Below are 27,541 nucleotides of genomic sequence, written 5' to 3' on the forward strand. Positions count from 1 at the left end.
CTTGTAATATGAACTCTTAGCTGTGAAATGATGTCCCTAAATATTTTCACTCATCCTGGAATAATTGGTGTTACTGATTAAAAATAAGGACGGAAATGTCCACAAAATCTCCGATTTCATTCAAGAGCAGCTGTCCCTGTAAATTTAAGCTAAAAGGGCTGGAGGGAGAAGGAAGCTACAGGACTGCAGACCTTCTACAGCTGTTCCATTTTGAAATCTGCTGCTTTTTTTGGTCATTCTTTTTTTTTAATGACCTGATCACAATTTCTTTGCTAGCATCAAAGACTGCTTCCGACTTGATGGACTACAATTACTATTTAATCTACCAGATTAAAGTGTCGCTCTGGTTGCACGTGTCTCCTCAATTGCTAGAACATTCTTATATCTTCTGGTGTTTTAACAGAATTTGGAAGTCTCAGTTCTGAGTTTCCACACATATTCACCTAAGAGCCCAACACCTCTGCAAATGAAGTTAATATGAATGATAAATTTCAGTGGCAGCAGCTTCAGGGCCATGGTTTGTCTTTGAGGGAGGATACAGGTTTTGAACAAATTGTTATTTGGGAATCTTGGCTAAAGTAATCTGGGGCAATATTTCACCCAAAGTCAGCTCTGCTGTTATTGGTTAAGAGAGTTATATGCATCAAGGGTGTTGTTCAAAGTTTCTCTGCAGATTTGCAGATGTGCAAGAAAGATCCATGTTGCCACCTGACTGGATGCCAGTGGTTCTATGAGAATCGGGGATCTGTTAAAATGACGTTATTTCTTATCCTGCCTTTTCTTTGGTTTCTTTTCCAGCTGGGAAGCTGATCAGAAGTCACTCTTAGTACTGCTGTGCTTTTGAGAAATGTGGTCGTGCTGTATTTTTTTTTTTTTTTTTTACAGTTTAAGGGAAGCAATTCAGTGATAATTCATTGATGTTGAAAGCCCCATTTTCAGTTGAAGGGGCTTTTAGAGAAGTTCTCTTTAAAGTGTATCTGTGAGAAAGATGCGGGGCGATTGTGTGAGCTTCCTTTCAATGAGCCTGTAAATATCTGGCAGTGAACATATCCAAGAAATGAAACTGGTATTCAGTCCTCCAGAGGCATAGCACATTAATTCAGCTACTTGTTCAAACTCTGCTGCCTTTAAACCAGGGCTGAACCTAATCCTTGGCATGGGACCCTCACAGGAAACATTGCTTGTAGACCGTTCCTGCAGCATCTCAGTGGGGAGTATCCACTTTGTACTATTTCTAGCCATGATAGGTACCAAGGAAATCCACCTCCTTTCTAATCGCAGCCTTTCTTCTGCAGTTACTGTTGGCACTAGCATAATGAGAAGGAAAAGATATCAAATCAGATGTAGCTTGAATTAAAAATAAAAGGTGAGTTCATACCGACCAGCCATGGACTATCATCACCAGAGGAAGAGAGGCATTGAAACTGCATTTGTCAAGAGTCTCCAACTGATTTAAAAAAATCTGACAGCTTTCTTCAGTTGTATCTGTATAGAGTCGGAATTTGGTTTCTAAGTTTTGCTGCTCTTTCTTTGATCTAGTGTGCTGACTCTGTGATCCCAGTGCCTCTGAAATGAAATTCATAACAACAGTCATAACAGGATGGAATCTACGACCTGAAGACGTTACTAGTGAAACACAGTTTATAAGACAACGTAACCCAGTAAGATCGAAACTCTAGCTATGTATAATTGCTGCCTACGCCACGTGGGCCTAAGCTGTACGTTCTGGGTCAAAAAAGGGACCTCTTTCAAAGTCTGAGATGGTACAGATGTGCCTCTGAGTCCATCTATTTGAACAATAACAATTACGCAGGAAATATTGATCTTATTGCCATGGGCCCTTATATAATGCACAAGTATTTTAAAAACACGGTCCGGGTGTTGTGACTTGACAATGTTGTTTTACTAACGTGCATTTGCTAGTAATTGCTGAGTGAGCATCGTTACACCAAAATAACCATTTTATTTGGGGGTTATAACTCTGCTTAGAACACTAAGGTGACTGCTTAAACTATTAGACCACATCGTAAATGATTCTTTTTCTCTAAAAAGGCAAGATTAAATGTTCTTGTTTTACTTGTAATATTTTTGTTGGCTTCATTTTTAGATATAATAGCTCAGTAGATATAGGAGTGCATTTGCAGAAGTGTCTATTAAGTACCTGGAGTGGTTTCTAATTATGAAAGTGAGGGCAGGGTGAACTGTGGTCTTATCAATATTATGAGCTTAGAAGGAAAAAAAAAGAATATGGAGAAATTGCTGGAAAATGGAGTAAAATAAAGCAAAAGTTTACAAAAAGCAAGTTGTGACATGCAAACCTGGTGTTTCTTTCTAATAAGACTTCACAGTGTTTATTTTATTTATCTTAAAATAATCCACATAATTATTGCTTAAGATAGAATAAAATGGAGATTAGTAGAAGTTAGGGTGTGATGAACTGGAGAAATGAGACGTTACAGCTCTTTGTGTTGGAATGGAAACTCTTAGAGTGCAGAGAGTTTACTAATGGAGTTCCTTGGGGACGGGTTTTTGACAGATCTTGTATTAATATTTTCATTAAAGAAGCAGGCAGGAAAGGTAGAAGACTGAGAAAATTTGTGAGACATTTGCTAACACTGAGGAGACCAAAACGTTATACACGACGAGCTAGATGACCTTGAAAATCCAGCAACAGAAACGGGTCGAGATCTCATCCTGTGAAGTGCAAGGTCGTAGAGCTGATAGGAATTTCTCTATAAATGGGGCTCATAAATTGGAAGTGACACGCGGGTAAAAAGACTACTTGACTGTAGTAATCACTGCTGTGAGAAAGGAAAATGTAATTCCAAGATGCACCGAGGAAGACATTTTTGGTAAGAAGAGAGAATGTTAGCTCCAGTAAGTTAAGGCACTTACTAACCACACCCAGAGCAGCGTGCAGAGCTCGTTACCCAGCTCCGGTGATACCAGTTCAAGCTGCAACAGCTGCTCAGCAGCACCATGAAAACAGCCAGAGAGGAGGCTTTTGCTTTAACCAGACCTAACAAACCATGATACGTTCTCAGAGGTGAAAATGAAGTATTTTATTCACTGAGAAAGAAGTTAAAATGATCTGTGTTGGAACAGAAATCGCAGTAGTTGAATTTTAGTTCTTATATTTTTCTTGCATAAAAGTTCCCTAATATAACATTAATACTTGAAATATTATATTGTATTTTATCTTCTAAGTCAGTACATTTAATTTTTTTTTTGTACATCGCAACTCTTACATCTGTAGGTATTTTCAGAAAACATCTGAAATGATAGTATATTCACCTCTGTATTAACATCTGCAAATGTATCCTGAGGTTCTGTGGCATTGTTGTCTTGATAAGGTTTTGACAATTCTCAAGGTACCTCTGCTACATTTACAGATGAGCGTTTATCCTGCAAGCATGTTTGGTGATGGAAAACTCCCATATTTATATATTTGCAGTAACAGCATCTTATTATCCACAGTGCATAGACCGCTAATGTGAAAGTATGCTGGGTTTGGATGGGGCTCTGCTTTTGCCACATGTCAGTCTTGTTACAAACTTTACTCAAGGTTTTATTTTAGTATAATGCCAAGACATGATACAAACAGTACATTTAATTCGGTTAAGTGAATGGCGATTCTGGCAAGAGAACTCCCAAACTGAACTGCTCCGATGTGTACTGTTGTCTTTTTGTCGCTAATTATTGTATGTTCCAAGTCACTCCAGGCCATGTTGTGTTCCAGAGCTAGGAAATGTTACTGTAGAAAGTTGTTCAGCCTTTTACAAGAGGTGGAATTTTAAAAGCTTCAAATTCAGCAAAGGTTTGGTTGTCAAAATTCTTAGCTTCAGTGTCTCACATTTTTCTTTAATGGCACTCGTAACCGTGACAGCTAGCTAGGACTAAGTCTGACCATTTCTCTTTTACAATGTCTACTTAAAAGCATTTCTGTTGAATTTTTTTTTTTTTTTTTTTTTTTCCTGGGAGAGGACTCAGTTTCTGAAGAAGTCATATTAGGACAAAGCGAATCTAGCTAAAGAACTGAAAATAGGAAAGAGATTTAACGATGTTGGTATTAACCTCTGGTTTATTCAGGCTTTGGGGAGCAGTCTCTAGACAAAGCCAAGCATTGTGTTCTATATTTAGCACAAAAAGAAAAACAGGAAAAAAAAAAGTAACTTGTGCCTGTTCCATTGTACACATCCTGTCTTTGTTTTAGGCCTTGTTTTCATTTTCGTTTTGCGCTCGCAGTGTTTGTGCAGCGCAAAGGCGCTTTGTCACCCTCCGTGTTGTTTGGACATCCTACAGAAAAGGAATCTAATAAATAGCTGTGTTCCTTATACATGGACTGGGAAAGCACTTGTGCTGCTTTAAAGGGTGAGCTTTTGGCTTGCCAGCAAGTCTGAGAGGGAATTAAGAATACAGTTTGAACTTCATGGCTGTCAAAAGTTTAAAGTTCCAATAGAATCTGTTGTGTTCTTAGACAAAGAACTGCTTCAATGCATTAATCCATGTAATGGCTTGGAGAAGGAAATAGGGTCTGAAGAGCTTGGCTGCTACAACAGACTCCTGCTAAAAATGTCATACCGGTGTCTCGGTAGCATAATCGAAGGAAACGCCATGTTTCATTGTTCAGTTTACAGAAACAACAAAATGAAACTGCTAAACATTTTCCCATGCTAGTTGCAGCTAAGAGTGCCAAGATCTTTCTGAAACTCCAAAGAGTTTCTCTTTGGAAAATTAGCCCTTGCCCAGATGAGTGAGTTGCTGGCTTAATTTTCTTTTTCTCTGAAGATCCTGCTCTTAACAGGAATTCCTTCAGGAAGGCAATGCAACATGGCCGCACTGATCCATGTGCCATCATAAATTACCTTCACAAGGAGCAGCATGGCAACCGCGAACAAGAAATGGTGTGACTTCTTGACACCCCAGAGGAGATTCAGCCCTTAACCCTTCCTTACTTGGTGTTAACGATGTTTCTGTGACTCTAACTGAAGGCTGGATTTGTAAATACCACTTAACTCTAATATAGCAAAGTTTCTTGTAAAACTTTTTGGGGTTAGTTTTGCAAGACAAACCAGAACACTTATTAGATTTGAGTGAGATAATAATGTTTTCTTACTGAAAAGTAAAACGAAAAGAGTGATTCCCAGTTGAACAAAATGAAGCCTTTTTCATAACTGGGATTAAAAAGAAAAAAAAAGAAAGTAAAAATTTTAAAAGGAGAGGTGTACTATGTAAAGTAACCATCTGAATGCAGGGCACACTGGGGTGTGCAAGACGAGTTCAGGTACTGTTTCTCACTATTAGCATTTTATTTTTATTCATATTATTAGTGGTTATTGATTTAGGTGGTGCCTGTCCTGCTTCTAATAATGCGAGCTCCAAACTAAAATGAAAGGAGCGTATGAAGGATAATGAGAAAGCTAGTAAATATGAAGAAGTAATTTTTTTTCTGTAAAAAGAGGTCTTTCAAATAGTAATAGTAACTGTAATTCCATATAGACTGAACTTAGATTATTTTATTTAAATCTTCTATTTACCTGTAGAAGCAGGTTAATTCAGGAGATTGACTTGGACTGAATCATCCCAAAACATGAGAAGGCATATGATTTTCTTAACTATGGAATTTTTGGAGTTTCTTCTGAAATTTACAGACGTGATAGTAATCCTTTAAGACTTGTAGATGAAAATTTTACTGGAAACTAGACAAAGGTCTGGACACTGGCCAGAGTTTGGAACCATGAAATATCATGTGCTTTTCTGGGGGACAGATTCAGAATCTAAATATATTTATTTCTATATTTTTGTCTGGATGTAAAAATACAACTACAAAATATCTGCTTTGCACCACAAAATCTGCCTAAAGATGCATCAGGAATGAGGGCAAAGTATGGTAGGACTATATAATGTTAAGAGCAAAATGTTAATATTTGCTAAGTCACGCGTTTTAAATTCATGTTATGCTACAGCATTAAGAAACTGATTAAAATCGGCATTCCCAATTAAGGAAATAAGCTTTTCTAGCTAAGAAAAATAATCTTTAGCATCCTTCTTCCTGTGGTGGAACTCTACAGGAAGAGTCTCTCAATAAGGTCTCACTGAAGAGGGCTGAAGAGGATGTTTCAATGGCACTCATCTAATCCATAGGCAAGTGAAAAATTAATTAAGTAAACCTGAACAGAAGCTGAACTTTGGGCTGCTGGTGTGTTAAGGATACTTAAAAACCATACATGTCAGCACGCAACTACCTAGACACAACATATTTTTTCTGATTGCCTTCTGAGTCTTACCGCAGCCTCCCTTCCTGCTCGTGAGTGGATTTGTCTGAGCCGTACTAAATCTCCTGTAGCTTTTGGATGGCTTTCACTGCGTTTCGTACAGGCTTCCATGTTCTCAGAAATGTTTCTAAAAGAGTACTTATGTGACATTATTTTGGTGTGACCAGTATCCAACATGTTTAAGAAACAAGTAACACAACTATTGTGGTCCCCAGAATTAGAGAACCGGGAACGTGAGGCTAGCCTTTGTCTGCTTTTATATTACTGATTTACAGCAGTACCTTGAAGCAGGGTGTGGTCCATTCTCTACTTTATTGAGATCAGTAGTTCAGGTACTTGCCTATAAGATGACTTGTACTATTTCTGTGAGTTCAAGGCTTTTGGATGCCATTGACTAACCATTGGAAGTTCCATCTCATGTCCTTCCTAGGTCAGAACTCTCAAACATGCAGTGGTTTTGGGGGAAATCTAGGTCTTTTTGCTTGCTCCAGAGTCCCAGGCAAGATAAGGCAGTTAAAACTAAGGTCTGTGGATTTCTTTATATATTATCATTGTGTTTAATTTTTTTATATTGTCACACATTTCCTTTGTATTTTTACTCTCCTTAGATGGTTCACTTTGCCAAAGGAAAACTGGGTCTCACTCACAAAAAAAAAAAAAAAAAAGAAAAATAGCAAGCAAGCAAGAAAAAACTATAATTAATTGGATTAAAAATGATGAGGTCTGTTTAGAAAGAGACTTTTTGGAAAAAGCTTCCCTTTTTGTTCAAGTTTAAATGAATAAGGTGGTGGAGTCACCGACCATGGGGGTGTTCAAGAAACGTTTGGATGTTGTGTTGAGGGATATGATTTAGCTGAGAAGTATTGGTGATGGTTGGACTGGATGATCTTTTAGGTCTTTTCCAATCTTGATAATAATTCTGTAATTCTGTGAATAATGAGTAGGTTATTCTTTTCTCAGCATTAGATACTCTGTATGAAAAGTTCCATTTTCTGAGCTGCCATTTCTTGTATCTCCTGTCTTATATGCATGCATGCATGCCAAAAATAAGTCAACAAACTCACCTTGAGTGTTGTTTGTACCCAAACAGCCCTAAAGGGAGAGGTGAGGCTGCTAACTAACCATTGTTAGCCTGCTGCCAATGTACTTTTACCCCTCTGTTGAAGAGGAGAGCACATAAAACTGAAGTCAGATTTCTAACTCTCTACTAAAACATGGTCAGCATTGGGAAATCTCTTTCTCCCTGGTGTTTAAATCCAGCTGATCTTCCCTGAACTCATTATTATCAGACGCCGCTGTCGGGCTTTGAAGCACTGCGGAAGACGCAGTGGTCTGAGATAATCCATAAAAACTCAGCCCACGGGTTAACAAAGGGAAGGCTGTTCTGGTCTGCTCTCCCTGGCCCTCCCAGATCCGTGTTCTTTCTTTACCTGGGCTGTTTGCAGAAGGGGTGAATGACCTGGAAATTTGTTTGCAGACGTGATTAGCAACTACAATGTCAGAACTGTCAGCAGAGATCCATAGCCCTATCGTTTTCTGGTTACTTTTATTCAGAATTCATTTCTGGGGGCAGAGAGTTGGAGAAAGCAGATAATGTTATGTCTTGTTCTGTAATAGCAGAACCATGGTTTTAAAAGTTATTAACGTGTTAGTAAGGAGTTTAGTCCTAAACTATATTTCTCCCTTTGTTTTTTTAAAAATTAGAATGCTTCCCAGAGGAAAAGTAGTTTGAAAAAATTCCCAGCATTGAATTCATGGCATATACAAGAACTGAAAATATATTCAGAGTATTCAGTACAGATCGTGGTTTAGTAAAATTTGTTTGCTTGGTGGTCTAAGACAAAGGGGGGACACCTGCTCTCGCAAGTCGCTTAGATCGAAATAATTGATGAGAGACCCTTGTCAGTTCATTTGAAATTCTCTACCTGTGTACCTCCTGCTGCTGTTTATTTTGGATTGCCTCTCCTGAAAGCATTTGGGCAGGTGGTAGAGACAAACAATTTCCATTCCTCAGAGTGCCTTAAGTGGGAGTATTTGGGGATCTGGAGAATAAAATGAGAATATCAAAACAAAGTCTTGCTAAAAGACCTTGGGAAAGACGATGAAACAGATTAAATATGATCATGTTTTGGTTTCTGCTTGCTGTTGTGTGTCTCAGCCATTCAGAGACATATCTCTTAAGTCACCTATTAATTAAATAATGCATTTATATTTAATGGTTTCAAAAGAGAGAGAAATGAATGCAGAGTAACCTGTCCTTTAAGAGACAAAACCGAGTAGGTTATCCTTTTCCTTTCCTCTAAATGATCTGTTTATTATTTGCATGTAGTACAGCATGTATTTTTATTTCTCTTCTTGCTAAATTTGTGTTTCTGTCATTGGTTTTGAACGCCAGGTTGCCTCAAAATTCTCCTGAGAATCGCCTCTTCCTGATGCTTGTGCCTTACTCTTCTCATGTTTCTCTTCTCTGTAAAACCCTTCTTTACTATGTGAAACTTCAAAACTTATTTTTCACGTCGTCTTTATTTAGAATCAAGTATTGAAGTGATGGTTGGAACAGAAGGCAAAGAAACAACACCCACCCTCCAAACTGTTAACTGATCCTTTGTCTTTGTATGTCGAGTGAAAACTTCCTGGAAGAATGCTGATTCTCAACAGCTTGATATATCTTTTGCTGTCTGGTTAAGTTAGGTAAATAACTTTTTCCTCTTTTTCTGTCCCTTTATAGGGTGCCAAACATTCTGTCCTCCTAGTTTCCTCATCGAAAGTAACATACTTTAATGGACAAAAGTACTGGGAAAGCATTACAGCATGTCTTTCCAGTAATGCTTTGGACTAGCACATCATCTACATCTCAATCTGTTACTATAAATTAATGTTAGCGAATAATCATCTTTCTTCTGTCTGTTACCTATCCAAAACTTTCACAGTTTTAATTAAGATTTAAAAGCAGGAAATGTTGAAAAAAAAATACTTTTGCCCTTCATGCTTCCTTTCAGATATATGTATGACTAAATTCTGTGGGGCAGGGTTTCTGCCAAGGTGTTCAGATGCCTGATTTGGAGCTTAAATTTCCTTTTTTTTGGTGGGTGTGTGTGATATTAAAAGCAAAAAGAAGAACTAGTCACAAACTGCCTGGATGAAATCTATTTGTATGGTGTTTCACCCACTACAGCCACTCTTACTTTTGATGTAGAGCTACCTGGCATTACTTTTGAGTTAGATTTGGGCTGTTTTTTGAAACAGAGAGAACCTGTGAAAAAATAACAGGTTTTGGAAAATATTTCAGTTGAAAACTTTTTTTCATTCCCTTTTTACATCCAAGTTCTCACTGCTAGCGATTGCTGTTGTTCAAAATTATTAATTGTCTGGAAATACATGTTAATTTTTAGTAAAAACAAAAAGTTGAAATCAGAATTGATCAACAGCATATTTAGGCTAGTTTTTATTGAAGAGTTTGGAGCTTTGATTTACAATTTTGTTGCTGTTGAAGTTTTGGCTTTTTATCTAGTTTGTGCTGGAAAATATTCTCGGGATATGAAAATATTTTCCTGTTCAGCTTTAGTAAAAAGTCAAGTCAGCTCTTACGCTGGAAGAGGTGGACTAGAGCTAAACAGGAAATGCAGATCAAAGGATTCAGAACTGTGCGTGTACTTTCTCATAACATTGTGATTCAGAGCATTGTTTTCTTCAGTTTTGTTTCAAAGGGAGCAGGGGCAAATCTCTGTTACTTCTGTGCATATCCCTTGGAGCCGTTTCACATGTACTGACACTGTCATGACAGGTGTAAATTTTGATTAGAACAAAAAACAGTCTTACAAAAGGTTAAGACTTTTTTGAGTTGTATTCTAGAATAGCTGTGCTGGAAGTGGGAGTTCATTTTCTTCCTGTGGCATAACATTTTTGCAGTGAAATCACTTGTCTGGTGCCAACTTGCTGTTTCAGAAATTTAGCAGAATTTTTGAATCACAGCATTTCGCAGGTCGAGGAGAAATGAAATATACGCAGCAAGAATGCGAAGCTCAGAAAAAAAATAACGGGGGACTTAGAAGAATGGGAAGATATAACCATTAGAATCCTTCAAATATAAGCACAGAAGGCACTACTGAGAGAGTTTCACTCAGCATGGCCTTGGGACAACCCTCCGGGCCAGGCTGTATTCCCGGGAAGGCAGAGCCGAGCTGGGAGGTGGTGGATGCGGGCGCAGGCACCGTATTCATAGCCACAGCCAGCCTTGTCTGAGCAGGGAAGTCAGTGGATTGTAGGTTTACTTATGAATTTTTAGTATTAGCTATTATAACCTCCCCTCGTGAATATTTATGCTTGGCACAACTCTGATACTCAGGAAAAGACAAACTCCTGTCTCGGAGTTTGCGGTGGGAAATGAAGAGGCCAGTGGTGCATGGAAGAGGACTGAGTGTTGTGGTGGAAAGGAGAAAAAAGAAGGAAAAAAAAAAAAAGAGAGGGAGAATTTGGCTGAGTTTTAGCCTAAGGACTGTAGTAGCAATGACAAAGAGATGAGGTTGCTCTCCTGCAGCAGGCAGCCCGCTGGTGAGGTGGGGGATCGGCCTCACTCGCCTGTCATTAACTCCCCAAGTACCAAAGTGGCCTTGGTTCAATTCAAGGAACAGGACTGATCATCCAAAGGTCTCAGTTTAAGAGTGGCAACTTGGCATCTGATCCCTTAAAATTTCTGTAATGTCAAGAAATCTGTATTTTAGGGGAAATACTGGGAAAATTTGAAAGGCTATGTTATCGGGAGCTGTAATTTGCTTTAATCACCCTCTTCTCCCTTTCTTCTTGTTTTCTTTTCTCTTGCCTCTCAGATACAGTCCTGGTTTTTTCCATTGTGTCCTTTGATTTTTTTTTTTTAATAGAGTTGGTTTATTTTTACTAGTTCCATCTGAAAGCCTTAGTTAAGCCAAAATAGCTGAGGGGAAATCATGGTTTTGCAGCACGTAAGAACTGTATGCTTTGACAATCACTACGTGTGTTCATCTAGGCAAGAGTTTGATGGTTTCACTGGTCCGGTAACCAAAGGCTCCGATCATTTTAAGTGTATCCTGAATTTCTCCGAACTCATCTCTCACAGTGGATGCCTGTAGTTATTTCTTCTAAAACCTGCAGTGCACACTGTTTACAAACATTATCTCCATGCAATTACGGCTAGAAATGAGACTTCTTATCATGCACTGAATTTTTTTTTTTTTTTTTTTTAAATTAGACTCCTTAAGGGGAAGGAAAACTCACTGTGAACAAATTTTAAAGTAGATTCTACATACTGAACCAATCTTAAGAGTTTTTTTACTGCTGTCATACAGTTTTTGTTATGCTTTTCATTGTATATGTGAACTGCGTCCAGACTATAACAATTGCTTTTTCTTGAGCCATAGTTCACCAAAATTTCTCAGATGCTTTTGTCTAGCACTCTAGCACAGCACTCTCTTTTACTAAAAGTGGTCGCACGATGGTGTCCTACAAAGATGTGTTAGCCTAAGTTTGGGGTGAGCCACTGTCAACATTGGCAAAGCTGTTACTGAGCTCCACAGGCCTTTCCAGTCCCGTGAAAACTATTATGCAAGATATTTTGTGGAATACTTTATACTGTATGGATCACACAATGCAAAAGTCATTCAAAAAATTAACGGCGTATAAAATTTCTGTTAGGAGTTTTATCCCTTTACCTGTAAGGCCAGACACCTTTGCACACTGTTATTCCCGTCTTAGAGACAAGAGACATAAAATGATCAAAAATGTATTTTAAAAGTCACGATGCTAAGGTCCAGTAAGTCAGGTAGCTAAGCAGCTGATTTGTGTCCTGTGCAAAGCCTTAAATCCCAATTTCAAGCAAGATAAAGCTGCCGCTCGGCAGCACTGCAAGGGCACTAGTGTTGGAATTTTAACCTGCTACAGCGACAGCCAGAATTCTGTCTCTGGGCCCCTGGCACTGTTGGGGTCTGGGGTGTCAAACTCCAAATTTGGGATAGGGAGAGAAAGACATATTTGATTGTTTCCTGATGACTTTAAAAATTGTAGGTTTTGGAGCTGTTCCAAATCCAAAAATCTGGGACCCAGTAGCAGTAAATGTGTATTAGAGGGCAGTAAAGTAGTGCCTAATGATATGTTAGAGTATAATTATAATTATCCATTGTAGCTGTGTAATTTGTATAATTACCTTATGTAGTGTTGTGTAAAGTGCATACACGCACAGAAACATATATACAGTTATAAAATCTATACAGTTGTGAAATGCTATGTAGGAATACTACAATGCTTATATGTACTTGGTGAAGTAGATGACATTCCCCTCACTCTTACGGCGTTTAATATGAATGAAATAGTGCTTTAGGCATTTCTGTTAGAAAGGCCAGGTGTTCGACATCCAGAGACCGGAAACACAAGATGTCCGCAAGTGTTTCTCAGTCTTCACTGTGCATCCATGCACCGCTGGATGCTTTTTACAGGCCCAGAGCAGGTGAAGGGCATGCTGAGAGAACAACTGCAGCAGTCTGCATAACCTTAAAAATGCTTGTACCTACAGGGTGATGAAGCTAGTTTCTGTCTGACTCGTTCTCACAGTGTAAACAACAGCGAGTGCTGATTTGAGCTGCAAAAGAATGCCTATTCTGCATATGCAGCAAAGGCATCTGTAATTATTTGGAGGAATGTTATCTTCCCATGAGTCGAGATCTCTCATTTAAGAAGCTCCCTCTTGCTCTTTCCTGAGTATCTATTGTTTTGGTTTTTTTTCCTATGACCTAGTGCCTGTATCTGTATAAAATGTTTTACATGTTTGTTAATGTAACCATTGTTCTGGAGACACCAGTGAAGGCATGCTCCGCTTAAAGCCTAATAATTGGTGCCCTTCAACCCAGTGCTGATGGACTGGGAGGAAAAAAGATGTCTTTTAACACTATGGTGTCTTAAGCATCCAGTTAACAAAGGAGTGGTGAGAGCTGGGCTTTGAATAGCCCTTGCTAGCTTCTGCCCTTAGGACCATAGTGGTTCCGATCTCGGGATGAAGGGGACGTGCTGGCTTCCCAGGGATGCTGGGACTGGAAGAATTGTCGGGGTCTGCTGGAATCTTCCCCAGTTCACCTCTGGGAGACTGATCTGTGTAAAGGTGGAGGATGTGGTTGGTCCATAGACATAATTTGTTGATCATCTTTCTTTACTGATTTTGTGTGTGTTAGTGTGTGAAAAGAGAAATATAAAATTTCAGATGCCCATAGAAGGGCAAGCACAAAACGCAAGAGAGAAACATGGGCTTTTTGGTGGTGGTTTGTTTGGTTTGGGTTTTTTAAAAGGATGTCTAGACAGATAAAATGTTTGTTGACCAAGCAGTGACTGAAATGATGGACCCTTTGCTATGTGTATCCATCACAGAGACTGTTCCTTTGGGCCTGATTTCAGGAAATCATTTATGTTTGTCAGCTCCCATTCATTTTAGTGGCTATTGCAAATACTCAGCAAGCTACAGGACTGGGCTATTTGTTTTCTTTGTATTTCTGTGTTTCTTGCTAGCTTATTCTTTTACCCTTTCATCTAGTTTTTCTGAAATCTGTTCTCCTTTCCTCCTTCCTTCTGAGCCAGAAGATTTGAAGTGATGTCTGCTCACTTGAAACCTTGGTTGAGATAAAGCAAGAACTGGTAAGATGACTCTTCCTGAAAATTCTGTGATCAGACTTTATGCTGCTTATATTTTTTTGCCCAGTTTTATAGGTCGTCTGAAAGCTGCTCACTGAAGGGAGCTGAGAGGAAGGAGAAAATCCAGATTTAAACTAGGTGATAAAAGTATATGAGGAGTAAGTACAAAGCCTCATTCTGCAGGGCATAATTCAACCACTAAGTTCCTGGATAAAATTTAATATATTTTTCTAGATTATTCATTTCTCTCTGACCAGATTTATGGTGTCTCTAATTTGAGACATTATTGAGTTATGTCTGTCCCTGTAGTCCGGGGTATTTGGGCTTTGACAAGAGTATGTCAGATTGAAGGGAACTTTAAAATTCCCTTTCAGTTGGATTGTTTTTTATTTACATGTTTATTGTTTATCAGTTGCAGAATGACATGAGCCAAACTGTGAAGAGTGAAGTTGCTTTCAATATTTTGAATACATAGAAATTAATGAAGCACATCACTTTGTTCCAAAGTGAATTATAGTACTATTATCATGTATTTGTTTTCTAGGACACCTGAAAGCACACGCAATTTTTTCAGTCTTGTAGATTGCTAAAACCTATAGCAAAACAATTGGGGAAAAGAATAAATGTATGAACTGCAAGTATTATCTGAAAATTTGGAATTCCAGCTGCAAAAAGTGTCTCCTAATAATTTGCACTAAGTAGGAGCTGTCAGCAGAACAAACGGAAAGCCAAGGACAGACAGACAAAGGGTTCTACAGGGTAGAACAACCCAGCAATGCTTATCTTGGCCGTGATGGTTTTGGTCTGTGAACACAGAGTTTCAGTCTCCCAGTCAGTCAAAGCCTTTTTGGGAACAACATATTCCTGATGATAAAAACTATGCTGGGAGCAAAAATACGTTTTTTCCCCATGGCATATTTTTCCTGCTTGGAATGGGGTTTTATTTTATAACTATTTTCCATGTTGGAAGTGTGAACTGTCTTAATTCATCAGCTGCTCTTGCTCATTCTCTCTAGACTCCTTCCAGCTTCACAAATGTACGAGTATGAGAAGAGAAATGGTTCTCTGGAGTTTCTTTGATCTCTGCTTGTGATATCTCACTGGGGAGAAATTTGTCATAAATTAACTGAACCATGAATGAGCTGTTGAAGTTCTTCAAATGTTATTAGATTTGCTGGTGGCTGGTTAATGAAACTGCCTTGTCTTCTGTCACCAGGAGCTGTTTCACAGAATCCAACTGGGCAGCACAGTGAAAGCGAAGCTTTAGAGGAGAAAATTTAACAAACATGGACAATATTAAATTCTACTATCAATTTGTGGGGTTTGTAAGTTGGAAGTATGAAATATTTCCCAAAAGAGTGTCTGTTCTGCTAAATGAGGTCTCATCTTCTAGGAGTAGGAATGTGGGGATTTTGATTGTGATATTCGCTGGGATTAGAACAGAAAAATCCACCATAATCTTGACGGTGAGGATGAGATCATTAAACAACGGACATATTAAATCTGGCAGCCTGGAAAGCACAAACAAGAGTTCAGTTGCCACTGGTGAACAGTAAGTTGTTCAGAGCTGATCATGCAACAGCGAGGGTAACAAAGGGCCTGCACATCTCCTTTGGGAGTTGGTGGGAGGTGGACTTAGTACCTTCATGGGTGCTGGCCACTTTGTGGATGTTCCCCTCAAGAGTTTTCTCTGCTGTTGCAGTGCTTCATGCGCTGGCAATATTAGTCCACTTAGGAGCATGGCTCGCTGATCAGTGGCGTAGCTTCTGACTAGTATTCTGTTGGTAGATTTTAGATTCCCTAGTTTCTTTCATGCCCAGGGAATGAGAATGAACTCCACTATACACACACACACACACACACACACACACACACACAATATTACTGAATTACAATGGCTTTGGTGAAAAGGAGGTGACAATCAGCTGGCTAATGGGTGGACCTCAGTGCACACATGCTTTCTGGCAAGATTCGCCTGAGAAGTTCGTAGCAGGCTTGTCTCTTCTGTGATAGAGGTTGAATTTGATCATGTCCAATTTGGCTCCATAATAAGTAGGCTGATTTACCAGGTTTCCAAGTAGTCCGGTTGTAGCTTAGAAGGAAAAAGGACAGGTAGGCCAGTGATGATAGCCTTCAAGTCTCCGTAGATCAGCATCTGAGTAGAGTTAGCTCCCAGAGCCTTGAGAAGGGACATCGCATGAGATGCCATCACTGAAAGGACTGTATGCTGACCATCTCTGAACCTGAATACTTTGCACATAACTAATTGATAATACTTCTGGGAAGTAAGTAGTGGGGTATGCTTTGTGAGTAAGATGTTAGCTGATCGGGGAAGTCACCAATTTCACTTTCCTGTCTGTCAGACACGCACAGTAACCTCCCCGAAGTCAAGGTTAGTCTCTCTGTAGCCTCTGCGTTGCCTTCTGCTGCTTCAGTGTCACAAACTGGTCACCTTTGGAACAGCTCAGACAACACAACGATAAAATGAATTCTAATGTGTATTTTAAAATCCTCATAGCTGTGATAGCTGTGACAAGGAATAAATCTGCTGGCACAAGGCATAGGCTTATAGAAGATTTTTGGCTTTGAAAACATGCCTTGTTATTGAGACTTTATTACATGAGAAAGAAAGCTTGTGTTCAATTTCCAAATTCTGTGGTCTGCAGTGCTTCTGAGCGACTCCATCCATTTGTTTTTCTTACACAGAACTAGCCACCTACCCACCAACAGGTAGAACATGTTGGCTAACTGGTAAAAAGCCAGGAACAGTATCGCTGCTAGCCTTGTACAACTGTTTCACAGTGGTTTAGGAAGAGAGGAATATGGAGAGGAAAGAGATTAATTTAAAATATTATGATCAATGTTAAACAAACCGATGTGTTTAGGCTGTGTTGTTCTTTCTCAGTGTAAATGCTTAGATTGAGCCTGTCTATGTTCTGCTTGTGTTTTAAGATGTTCATTTAACAAGTCTTTTTGGACTCATGTAAATAATGCATGTAATGTACACATGAGTACAGCAGAGTCCTTTCCCTGAACGTAATAACTCTGAGAGTTATTTTTTACATTCTAGTCAGGCTCAGAGGCCTACTCAGGGTAGGAGCCCCACCATGGCAAATGCTACCAACCATCCAGGAAGATTTTTATTCCCTTGAGAACCATATTGATTTAGCAGAATTGTTTGTGAGCTTGCCTCACGTCGTTTTTATGTCGTTAAGCCTCGCTACTGGGGTCTGGAGGTATGTGTCCCTGTAAATCAGTTTTATATTGAGGTGATGACAGAGAACTCAGAGGTCCCACTGCCCCGTTCCTCAGCGATGCAGCCCTGACTCTTTCACTGTTCTGATTGAGTTCACTCAGCGTGGAAATTCACTTCTCTTTCTGCTGGGTTAGTTTGCTGTTGGCTTAGCCAGCTGCAAAGACTCTTGTAGAGTCTTCAGCATAAGAAATAAGAAAGAAATGAGATCGCAGAACTGATCAGGCAAGTGCTCCCAAAAACTCCAAATGTGAAAATGGGAAGGGAGGCAGGGCACATCTAAAGACTTAAGCAAAAAGTTTTTCACCCAAAAGCAGTGATTGTAGAAAAATTTACATTTTAATTTACTCAAGGTTATTATGTGAAAAATATCAACATAGCCCACTCAAATGGTCCCTTATTTTTCTATTAGCATAAGAAAAAGTCTCTCTGAAAGTGCCTGGAAAGCTGATTTTATAATCTCTGTGTTCATTTGACTAGCACAAAGTAGGCAGGCTCAGAAGTTAAAAATTCTCCAAGTAGTTACAGACCAATTGTAGTTGGGCATCAATGTGAAACTTCATAGAAGTGGCTGGGAAAACCTAATGAGACTCTCCGAGGACAGCTGGGAGCACATTCCTCTCTAATGCTTGAGAGGGGACACAGCAGAGCCAAAAAGTCTCATGAATGCAATGTGGGGGGAAAGGAAGAGTTTGTTACGAATCCAGAAATTGCCATCTCTTGCATTCGCAAGCCCAGAAGAGAAATCGGCGGCCCAGCTGAACAGCCAGATAGCCAGTTTGCTGCTTGGTGAGCACCCGCCCTTGCTGAACATTGGCAAGCCTACGGAAAGCACGGGGACAATATCAGAACGGCAAATTTTTCCAGCCCTTCTGTGCAAAGTGTAGATGTAACAGATACAGGCATCTGAAGATGTGTAATCAGAAAGGGAGGAGGCTGAACCATGGCCTTGACCTTGTAAATACTCTGGGCAGGGGTACTCCACAGGGTACGGCAGCAGCCGGCTGCCGCTGCGGATCCAAATCTGGTAAATATGGTCCTCGGTGAACGTGAGGAGACAACGGTATCTGGAGAGAAGGAAACCCGGGTGCGCAGATACAGAGATTACCTTTCTGGGCAGAATTGAATTTCTGCCTCTTAACTGCTCCTGTTTGTCACAGGCTGCTTTCCCATATTGTGCATAGGTGGTGCAGATAACACTGTAACTCATGCGTCTGACTTTGGCTGGCATGGATTTATCTAGAATCTGCCATATTTCGTAGGACAAAGCAAATGGGACTGCTATTCATATGTAAATAACTAAAGACCCAAAATAGGAGGAAATCTTGTATAAAACAGTAGTTAAAAGGCCTTCCAGAAGGCTTCTTTCTTTTCACTATATATAAATTCACTTTGCAATTTAAAAAGTTGGGGTTTTTTTCCCTTGTGTAACAATAGAAACAAAGCTACTTGGATGCAGAGTTTCCTTTGTATATAAGAACAGAAATATGCTCCAGAGTTTATAACTCTGTGCTGAGGACAACGCTCGTTACAGAGGAGCATATTACAGCAGTGGATGGGCGTCTTTGTCTGCGTCCATCTGCACCAGCGCAGAGGTTACCACCTCCAGCTTTTCATCACCTCCCACCAGCCAGAGATTACCACCCTTACTGTTCTGTTGCCAGTGCCCAGTGTTGGACCATTGCCTATGTGCTGTGAGGAAAATCAGCTAGGCTACCTCAGATCACCTATTTTAACTGTTCAAACTCGCCTAATTTATATTGCCTGAAACAAATTAGGGCATGCTGACCTGCTGTATGAGCTGGATAAAAGCGGTAGCTCTCAGGAAGCGGTGAAAGCTGGAGGAGTGCTGCAGGCAATTACCCTTGAGTAGGAAAAGGATGTTTGTTCACGGCCTGAGACGCACACATGCCAATGACTCAATAATTTCCTGAAGAATACCTCACTGAATTTTTCTTGATTCCTTAGGATTTCAAAATGGAGGTCAGGTGAATTGGCTTGTGCTTGAACCTTATGCGTTTTATTGTCACCTTCTCAGTGGTATCAATTTAGCAAATTTCTGTAGCCAGAAGTAATATCAAATCCTTCCTTTTTATTAAACTACAGAAAGCTCTGTAATGATCCCAATGCTGCCTTCTGTCTTTGTAAACCCTCTTTTGGTTCATCTCTAGCAACTAACCTGGTAGCATAGTCACGAGGATAAACAGGACCATTTGCCTCTGAGTGTCATGCCTGGAACACCAAGTAGGTGAATTTCTCCGCTTTGTTATTTCGCACCACATTTGAGTTCAGAATCCTCAGGGCTAAAGTTTTACATAAAAAAGAAAGTTACCCTGTATCATAGTTTCTGTGGCTCAGTCACAGAAGGTGATGATATAATCTGCACTGCCAGAACGTTTTGTTTTCAGTGTCTCCTCTCTCCACTTCAGTGCATAATTTCCTTTTCCCTCTGCTCCATTTCTTCGGAGCTATGATAATGCCCAGTAAACATTCGTATCAATTTCCTCACTCTTAAAAACCACATTGTGTTTAATATTTGCTTTAGGAAATGTTGCAGCCTCCTATTGTATTGTGCTCTTTTATATGGACTGAGCAAATCCACGTGCCCAAACATGCAATTCAAGTCTTCCCTGCCGTATACCAAAGCACTCAAACGTGGCACAGTGACATATGTTTTAGCAAAAAAAGATGCTGTGCACGCCGCTGCGCACAGAAAATTCATCCTGTCCTTGAGGCAAGTGCTAGAGCTGGGGCCTATCCAGAAAAATCATCACCACCTCTGCTAGCTTGGTCGTTGTAATGGTGCATAATAAGAGAAACGATCTCAGAGTGGAGTCTGCTTTTTAGGCTGGAATAACGTGAATGTGTCTGTGCCAGCTGTCAGCGCTGCCTTTCTCCACTACAGAGTCAGCGTCAGCCAAGTTTGTTCTCATTCGTGTCTGCATCTTGGCTGAAGAACGGCATTTCTGAGCGGGTGAAACATAGAAAATAATCTGGGCATCACCAGCATACTAACGGAACCCAAATTTCCTCACAGCTGGTGGCAGAGCAGTGAACGCTGCTGAGTGAGCCCACCACACTGTGACAAGGGGGCACCTACTGCAGCCTAGCCAGCATTCAGTTCTCATGTTCTACTTGAAGACCTGTGTTGAAAAACACCGGAAAAAAAATCTACAGGAACAACCCAGTCTGTTCCACTACCGTAACAGTTGTCTTGGGTTTATCGAAGGCTCACGAATTTAATGAAATCAGCTTGGACGCATAATTTTTAGCAAAGGAAATCTGCTGAGACTGTGTTCCACCCTTTACCGCATCCGTACCGATATCTGGGACAGTATGGGAATTAATGGTGTAGGAACAGAGGAGCAAAGGCCTAAGTATCCGCGTTCCCTAGCTCAGCATGTCGGACTCTTCTCTGTGCTGCTGGATTTTTTCTGTTCCCTCCACAGTACACATCTCAGTTGTAATAAGCATTTTCTTTCTATTCTCTAATGAGAGGAGAAATGAACACAGTCTGGTTTTTAGCCAGGGTGCTGTTTTGTTTTCTATAAAAGCTAACTGAACAGGCTTGATTTAAGAAGTTCTACAATTAATAGAAAACTGTTGTTCAAGATTACTAAAATGCTATTTTTTTTTAAAGGAAAAAATGTTACTAGCAATAATTTTTGTACTGCATGAGCACAGTTGAAAAAATTATTTTTCTCTATACACACTCCAGGAAAAAAAAGGATACGCTTGAAGCAAATTCATCACAGAAATAGTTCTTACTAGACTGAAACTACTGGGCAATAGGTCTGGAGGATTCTAGGGGGAAATCTTGGTCAGTGAGTCATTTTGTAGTAAATGAGCAGGTGTGTCTGGCCATGGTTCACGGCACACAGGAGGTCCAGTGTTTGAAGGTTGCTGCTGTGTTCTCGATTTTCCAAGTACTAACTTGCCTGGTCTGTTTTAACTAAGCACATTCTTAAGAAAGTTCTCAGTGATGGTGTTTACAAGAAAAAAATTCTTCAGTGGCATGTTGTGCCTCTGGTTTGGGAAATTTAAAACAAAACAGAGCATACACCCCCAACTTCATGGTAACAGAGTATTCTGATAGCTGCAGCTGTAGGAAGCTTCAACAGCAGCTGAGCATCGTGTGTTCTCATAAGGGTACTGATTTTGATAGAATAAGTACGGGAAGAAAACAAGGAAGGTAAGCCTGACTTAAACAGTAGGGACATATAATTATCTAGATAGACACCTGGAGAGTCACTCTCACTGCTGATGATGACATTTGGTAATGAGACCTGTTACTTCCCAGCAAGAAGTTCAGGTTAATAACAAGCTATGAATTGATCTGACTTGACATATTTAAGAAATGTAAATTTTACAAGCAAACGTGAAGTGAGTGAAGTTGTCGTACAGCAGGTTCTATTATTTTCTTCTGGTTTTGGAATTATGAATTTTCTGTGAGCGTTCTGTAAGTATTTCTTGATAGGATTTGAGAAACTACGTTTCTTTTCCTGTGTATGAAAACGCTGACTGTATTTCAAATGCTCCAAAATGTTGGGGAGATACTAAACCAGCTATTTCTATAATTATGTATTCTGTCAAGTCTTAGTAATTTAAGCGACTTTACCTTAACCTGAAGAAAGAAAGAAAAATAGCAATCACTTCCATCAACAACTGAGAGTTTTGTGCTGTTCTTTTTTTTTTTTTTTTTGCAAAAATGTCTGATAAGAGATAGTCCAAATGTAACTGTGTTGAGTGCCGGTGGATATTGCTTGCTTCTCAGGCTCCAGGAGCTATCAGCTGGAGATGTATCACACGTTCTCCCAGGAGGCTGGGTTGGTTGTTAGAAATGAAAGTGAAGCTATTTGTCCTCTTTCATTTGATTTTGCAGCAGCATCATGGATTTTGTTCAGATTTATGGGAGACTTCCTAGACTGAACAACTGGCATTGCAAGCAGCAGAAGTCCCTCTCTGCTCAGTTCATTTTGAGTTAGAACCATCTATTACCCCTCTACAGTGAGTTTAATAACTCCCATAATTTTCCTCTATGGATTGACATAAGGGCTTCTTATTTTCTAAAGAAGAAATACATTTTCTTCTACCTGGACCTGACAAATCTATTAGCAAAACCTTCCATTAACTCCAGGAAGAGTTCCCTTCCTTTTGCACAAGTTCTTTCCTGACCTTTCAGGTAATTAACTGTAATTATGCTGCTCTACAATTACAGTGCTAATATTCTAAGTATTCCCAATTCTAACTTTCTGCAGCAGTTACTCTAGCTTTTCAGTAGGTGACTCTTCTGTGGTGCTGTGCAGTCCTGAGGTAGCGCTCTGTGCTGTAGCCACATTTTGGGGCACGTTTGCTGAAATGTAGGGAGAATGATTCCTTAAAGTGAACGTTCATTTTGTCCTAAGCATACTTCCTTCACAATCTTTCAGCTTTATTGCTTCTCGTATTCGCGACTTTGCAATTGACCTAGTCCTGAATGAGGGTTTTTTGGGACTGAAGGCAGGGATTACATAGGCTTATTTTCGGGGACAGGCTCTCCCCATATGCATTTTGTAGCTGCCACCCTAGCTGGACAGACCTTTTCAGGACAATTTAAATAACTGTCTAACGTAAGAGCTTCACAACTTCTGTCATCACGGTTCGTTTTATAAAACCGTCCTGGGAGATGCTCACCCAGCCTTGCCAGCTGAACTTGCATAGTCTGCCTCACTGAACTGACCGGGAATTTTCACACGGACATATTTTTGTGCGTATTTCCTGGTATGTTACACTGTGAACTTCAGAACACACTGGAAGCTTCCCAGAAACCACATGAGATATCACAAAAGCAGGGCAGCATTTCCTGTGGTGCTTCAGTATGCTTGGAGTCCCAACTAGAAACAAGTGGAAATGAAACAAACAACAAATTTGTCCAAAATTCTTAACCTCCCAACTTAATTTTAGTTGCTTTTTATGTATTAGATTACTTCCTGTCATCTGCAGGATGGTCCCCGGGTGGAACTGATTGCATCTGTTCCCTTCAGGTATGCAGAATAATTCCTATGCCCCTAATATAATTCTCCCAGCTCAGCTTTTACTGGTGCATTTCAGATAATGAAATGTTACTTATCTGAAATATATGCCGAAGAGAAAAAAATAACATTTAAATATTTTCCTCTAAATTCTAAGAAAGAAAGAAAGATATTGGAGGAGATATTGGTGGAGAACAGAAGGAGCATAAGCATGCCATTAGAAAATGAAATTCTAGTCCACATTCACCTGTCTCTTTTGTCCCTGGCACAAAGGTGAAAGAAGGTAGCCTTGGATGAGGCCAGAAGCTCTCAGCTGAGGCCTGACAACCTGTTTGTATTTCTGCTGTCCTGAAATCCAGGTGGTAACAGAGTAGCCCATGGTTGGTTCATAATCCCTCAAAGGGACATTACTCTCTGCTGTAACAAGGAAGAGTCCCCTGGCCAGTCTGTGTTGGGTCCAGAATGAACGTAAAATAGGGAAAACAGTGAAAAAAGCTTCACAGCTCCTCCATTCTCTTTCTCCAATGAGTTATTAATAAAACATTAAAACTCTCTAAGTCATAATCTTGCCATAGTCAGTTCTGTTTGGACCATATATTCCTTTGGACAGGAACCACAGCCCAAAAGAGCTTCTGCTAATTCGATTCCTTTATTCCTTCATTTAAATAGCTGTTATATTCTGCTGGCAATAAAACGTGTAAACAAGTTTCCTGCATCATTTCAGCCTAGGGTAGAGAGCTGCTCGCTGGCACTGGTGCGTCCTAAACCTCCCAGGCAGCAGATCACAGTTGAGTCAGTTTTCCTCATCCCCTCCTTGGCTCTGCAAGGTGTGAATGTGTCAGCAAGCAGAGAGTTTGGCCAGCACGCAGGGAACGTGCCCGGACAATCTGGCACAGCTACATGTGTGATATATGTGGTGTAGGTGTGAGAACACAGCATTTGCATCCATTGCAGCAGCAGTCCTGCGCCGCCTCCTTTCTTCCCACGCCTGCGGGGCTCCTGGCTTAACTAGGCTTTTGGCTTAACTAGGCTTTTGGCTTAACTAGGCTTTTGGCTTAACTAAGGTCGTGCTTTGCTCTGTGCCACTTTGAAAGGTAACTTTATCTGGAGGCGTAAATTAAAACTCAGTGTAGCTTTGAGACACACGTAAGATCTTTTATGAGCTTAAATCCTGCTACTGCTGTATTAGTTTTGGACTAGACAAGCCTAGAGCATGTTCATTGAATGCCGTTCGCTGGAACAAAATGCTGTGGTGGTTATGCACGTGATACTGGGAGTAAGTTAAACATAAAAGTCTGATAAAAAGCAGCATTCAGAGAGAAGACAATAGCTGACCTGTTTGCTAACTTGTATACAAAGTTCACTTTCAGTAGGACTGTGCAGACTGAAGGTATTTACTGAAAAGGAAGGCAGAGTATTTTCTGGAAAAATAAATTCTTTGAAGTCTGGAGACACAGACAAGCTTCAAGTTACTGAGGAGACCTCTGATAAACTATATTGCTCAGCAAGAGGAGGAGTTTGTTTGGAGGACTCTCTGTGTATTTTTCTGTTTGTCATTTAATCTAATTGTAAATTCCACAGATTGAGAGTATAACGTATTAGTACATGGGACAATTTGACATGCGTCACAGGAACCGTGAGCTGAGGCCGATCGTCTCTGCAGTGTGTTGAAGGAAACAGCACTTTGGCCAAAGAAACGAGAGAACTGGAACCTGAGGCAGTGGCAGAGCCAAAATGAGAATAAACATCTCTTCAAACACCAAACCCGATGCAGGATGTCTAAAATTTGCCTGGGTGATTTGGCCTTCCTCTGAAAGCTACCTTGCAATAGATTAATGCAGACAATCTTTCTTCTCATTGCTATGGAGACAAATCAGTTTCTTTATAACGGCTTCTGATGTTTCACACAGCCAAAGATTATGACAGGATGAAATACTACTCTGTATTTAATTATTGTGTTTTTCATTTGAATTTATCAGCAGACTGGTTGAGTAGAGTCTGCAAAATTGTCAGGGAAGGGAATCTTGTAAAAATAAAATGTTATTAGCAAGATACTCAGCGTGCATAAGGTGAAGGAATTTATAAATAGGGTTAGGAAGAATTGAACTCACTATAAAATAAACCAAAGATGAATTTTTAGGGATATGGCCATGTTTCAAAGTTATTTTAAATAAGCCTAAATCCTGACTGCAGAGACTCTGTCTCATTCTTTCTGTGGTACCAGGTATTCTCCAGCGCCCCGCAAGGAAGGGGAATGAGATGAGAAAGCATGTGTGGTAGAAAGCAGGCGTAGAGCTGTCAGGAATCATGTGATCTCATTCACCCGACATTAAGGTGCAGCTTTTATCTTTCCTTTTTTTTTTTTAATTAAAAAAAAAAAAAGTTAAACGTAGCCTCTCTAGAAAGAAAAGTGCATACTTCAGCAGGGGAGCGCCAGAGGAATCAGCTGGCTGGGCGTGTGGTTCAGGACAGGTAAGTTTTTATTGCAGCATTTCAGATTCCACTCCAACACCCATTATTTACTAATTCATCATAATTAGCAAGATAAGCCTTGTTCTCTAATAATCTATAGAAGAATATTCTTTTTGTTAAACAGACTCTAGCTTCAACATAAAATTTTGTATGCTGTGTGACAGTACCTGTTTGCTGTGCCTTTGGATTTAATTTTAAGTCGAGTCTTGCAAAATTTTGGCAACCAAAAAAGAATCTCCTGTGTTAATGAAGTGGTTTACTGTGTCCTGCTGAAATTGGCTACTGCTTGGCATCAGCTGCTGCTAAGAGTCAGGTCCAATGCATATAAACACACACACACATATATATACGTATATATAAATGCAGTCATTTTGCATAAAACCTAACTGGGAAAAGGCTGGAATCATCAGCCCCAGAATCTTCCCAAATACTGGAAGTGTGAAGATTGTGGAAACTGCACGGAAAACAAGCCTTGAATTTGACCATTTCTTTCAGCAATCCAAACCTAGGTGAACTTCCCACAAGTTACGGGCGTTGAGTTTTAATGAGGAATTAATTTACTTATCTAAAATGAAAGTTTAGAGCCGTATTATCAAAGTAATTAGACTCCATTCCTAGCACTAATCTTGATGCAGACTGTATACAGGAAAAAGGTGAAGACCAATTTTGACCCATACAGTATTTATTCCCTTCTGACCCTCCACTATTTCCTCTTTTCAGTCTTTATATGTTGTAGTGGAAATACACTGTTGTGCTGAAGTCACGAAAATAACCCTTTCAATTAAAATAGCCTTTCTGTTGAAGGTAGAAGTGTTGCCCTGCTGAGTATTTGTTTGGTATAGCGAACCTGTGTAATGCCATAATATCAATGGCTTTGAAAATCACTTCGTGGAAATGGTAACTGGGAATTGCATTTAGGAACAGATCAATGACTTCTTAGAAACAAATTAATGGTAGTTTTGCAGGGAATGAAGCCAAAAAAGAATCTGACCAGTTTCTCACTTGTAAGACTGTTTTTCACAAGATATAGTCCAGCTGGAGAGTCTCGTTAATATAATTGCCTAGGTTGACAGTTAGGATGCTGTTTAAACAACTCAGTAGTGGTGGCACTGTAGTTAACTAAGGAAAAATGAAGGATTACTTTAGGACATATCTGTGTTCTTGTAGAACGGAGGGACTGTATTCAAGGAAAAGATCTGGCAAATAAGGATCCGTCTGAAATGCGTTGTTCTCAAGCTAGTCTAGACGGTAAGAGTTTGTCTGTGTCGTGAGAGCAGAACGGAAACATTTTGCTTCAATGGAAGTACTAGTAATATGCAGCTACACAAATATTTTTGTTCAGCACCAGGATGAGTGAACTCGCCAGGAGTGCACTTTCAGAGCAAACCTCCCCATCTTCCCGTGCTTGGTATGTACTGGGGAGGGAGCTGGGAGCACACAGAGCAGATTCCTTACAGATCGATCCACGCCAAAACCTGGCGTACCTAATGTGTTCCAGCTTCTGACGGGCACGTGTGCGGGTTTGTTTAGTGGCAGGGCGGCGGGGGGGGCGTGGGACCACTGCTGGAAGTTTCCTGTTTGTTCAGTGGACTCAGCCGGGCCTAGGGCGGGCCCACCACTGGACAGGGGCGAGTCAATTGGTGATAGAATGTTCCCTGATAACACCTCTGCAATAATGTAAGAAGGGGAAAAACAGAAAAAAGAAAAAGAAAATGAATGAAAGAGCTGGAGCAGGGGTGGAGGGTGGGAGGCGCGAGCCTTGTGGGCCTTGCACCCCTCACCCTCTGGCCTCCCGCCGGGCGGTGACTGGGCCCAACTCGGCCCGGCCCAGCTGCAAGAAGTGGAGAGGAGATGAGAAGTGAATGAGATGTAATAAAGACCCT

At 40.2% G+C, this 27,541-nt stretch overlaps 1 protein-coding gene across 1 annotated transcript in view; it reads right to left on the reverse strand.

The window, feature by feature from the left end:
• Window positions 1-27,541, reverse strand: part of LIPC (lipase C, hepatic type) — a 60,077-nt gene that overhangs the window by 14,221 nt on the left and 18,315 nt on the right. The window contains exon 2 of the mRNA XM_086757683.1: window positions 1,379-1,566. Within this exon, the coding sequence (XP_086613809.1) occupies window positions 1,379-1,566 (188 nt within the window). The remainder of the gene's footprint in view (window positions 1-1,378; window positions 1,567-27,541) is intronic.

Source organism: Chlamydotis macqueenii, chromosome 12, assembly GCF_036417535.1.
Source record: "Chlamydotis macqueenii isolate bChlMac1 chromosome 12, bChlMac1.mat, whole genome shotgun sequence".
In the NCBI taxonomy this organism is placed as follows: Eukaryota; Metazoa; Chordata; class Aves; order Otidiformes; family Otididae; genus Chlamydotis; species Chlamydotis macqueenii.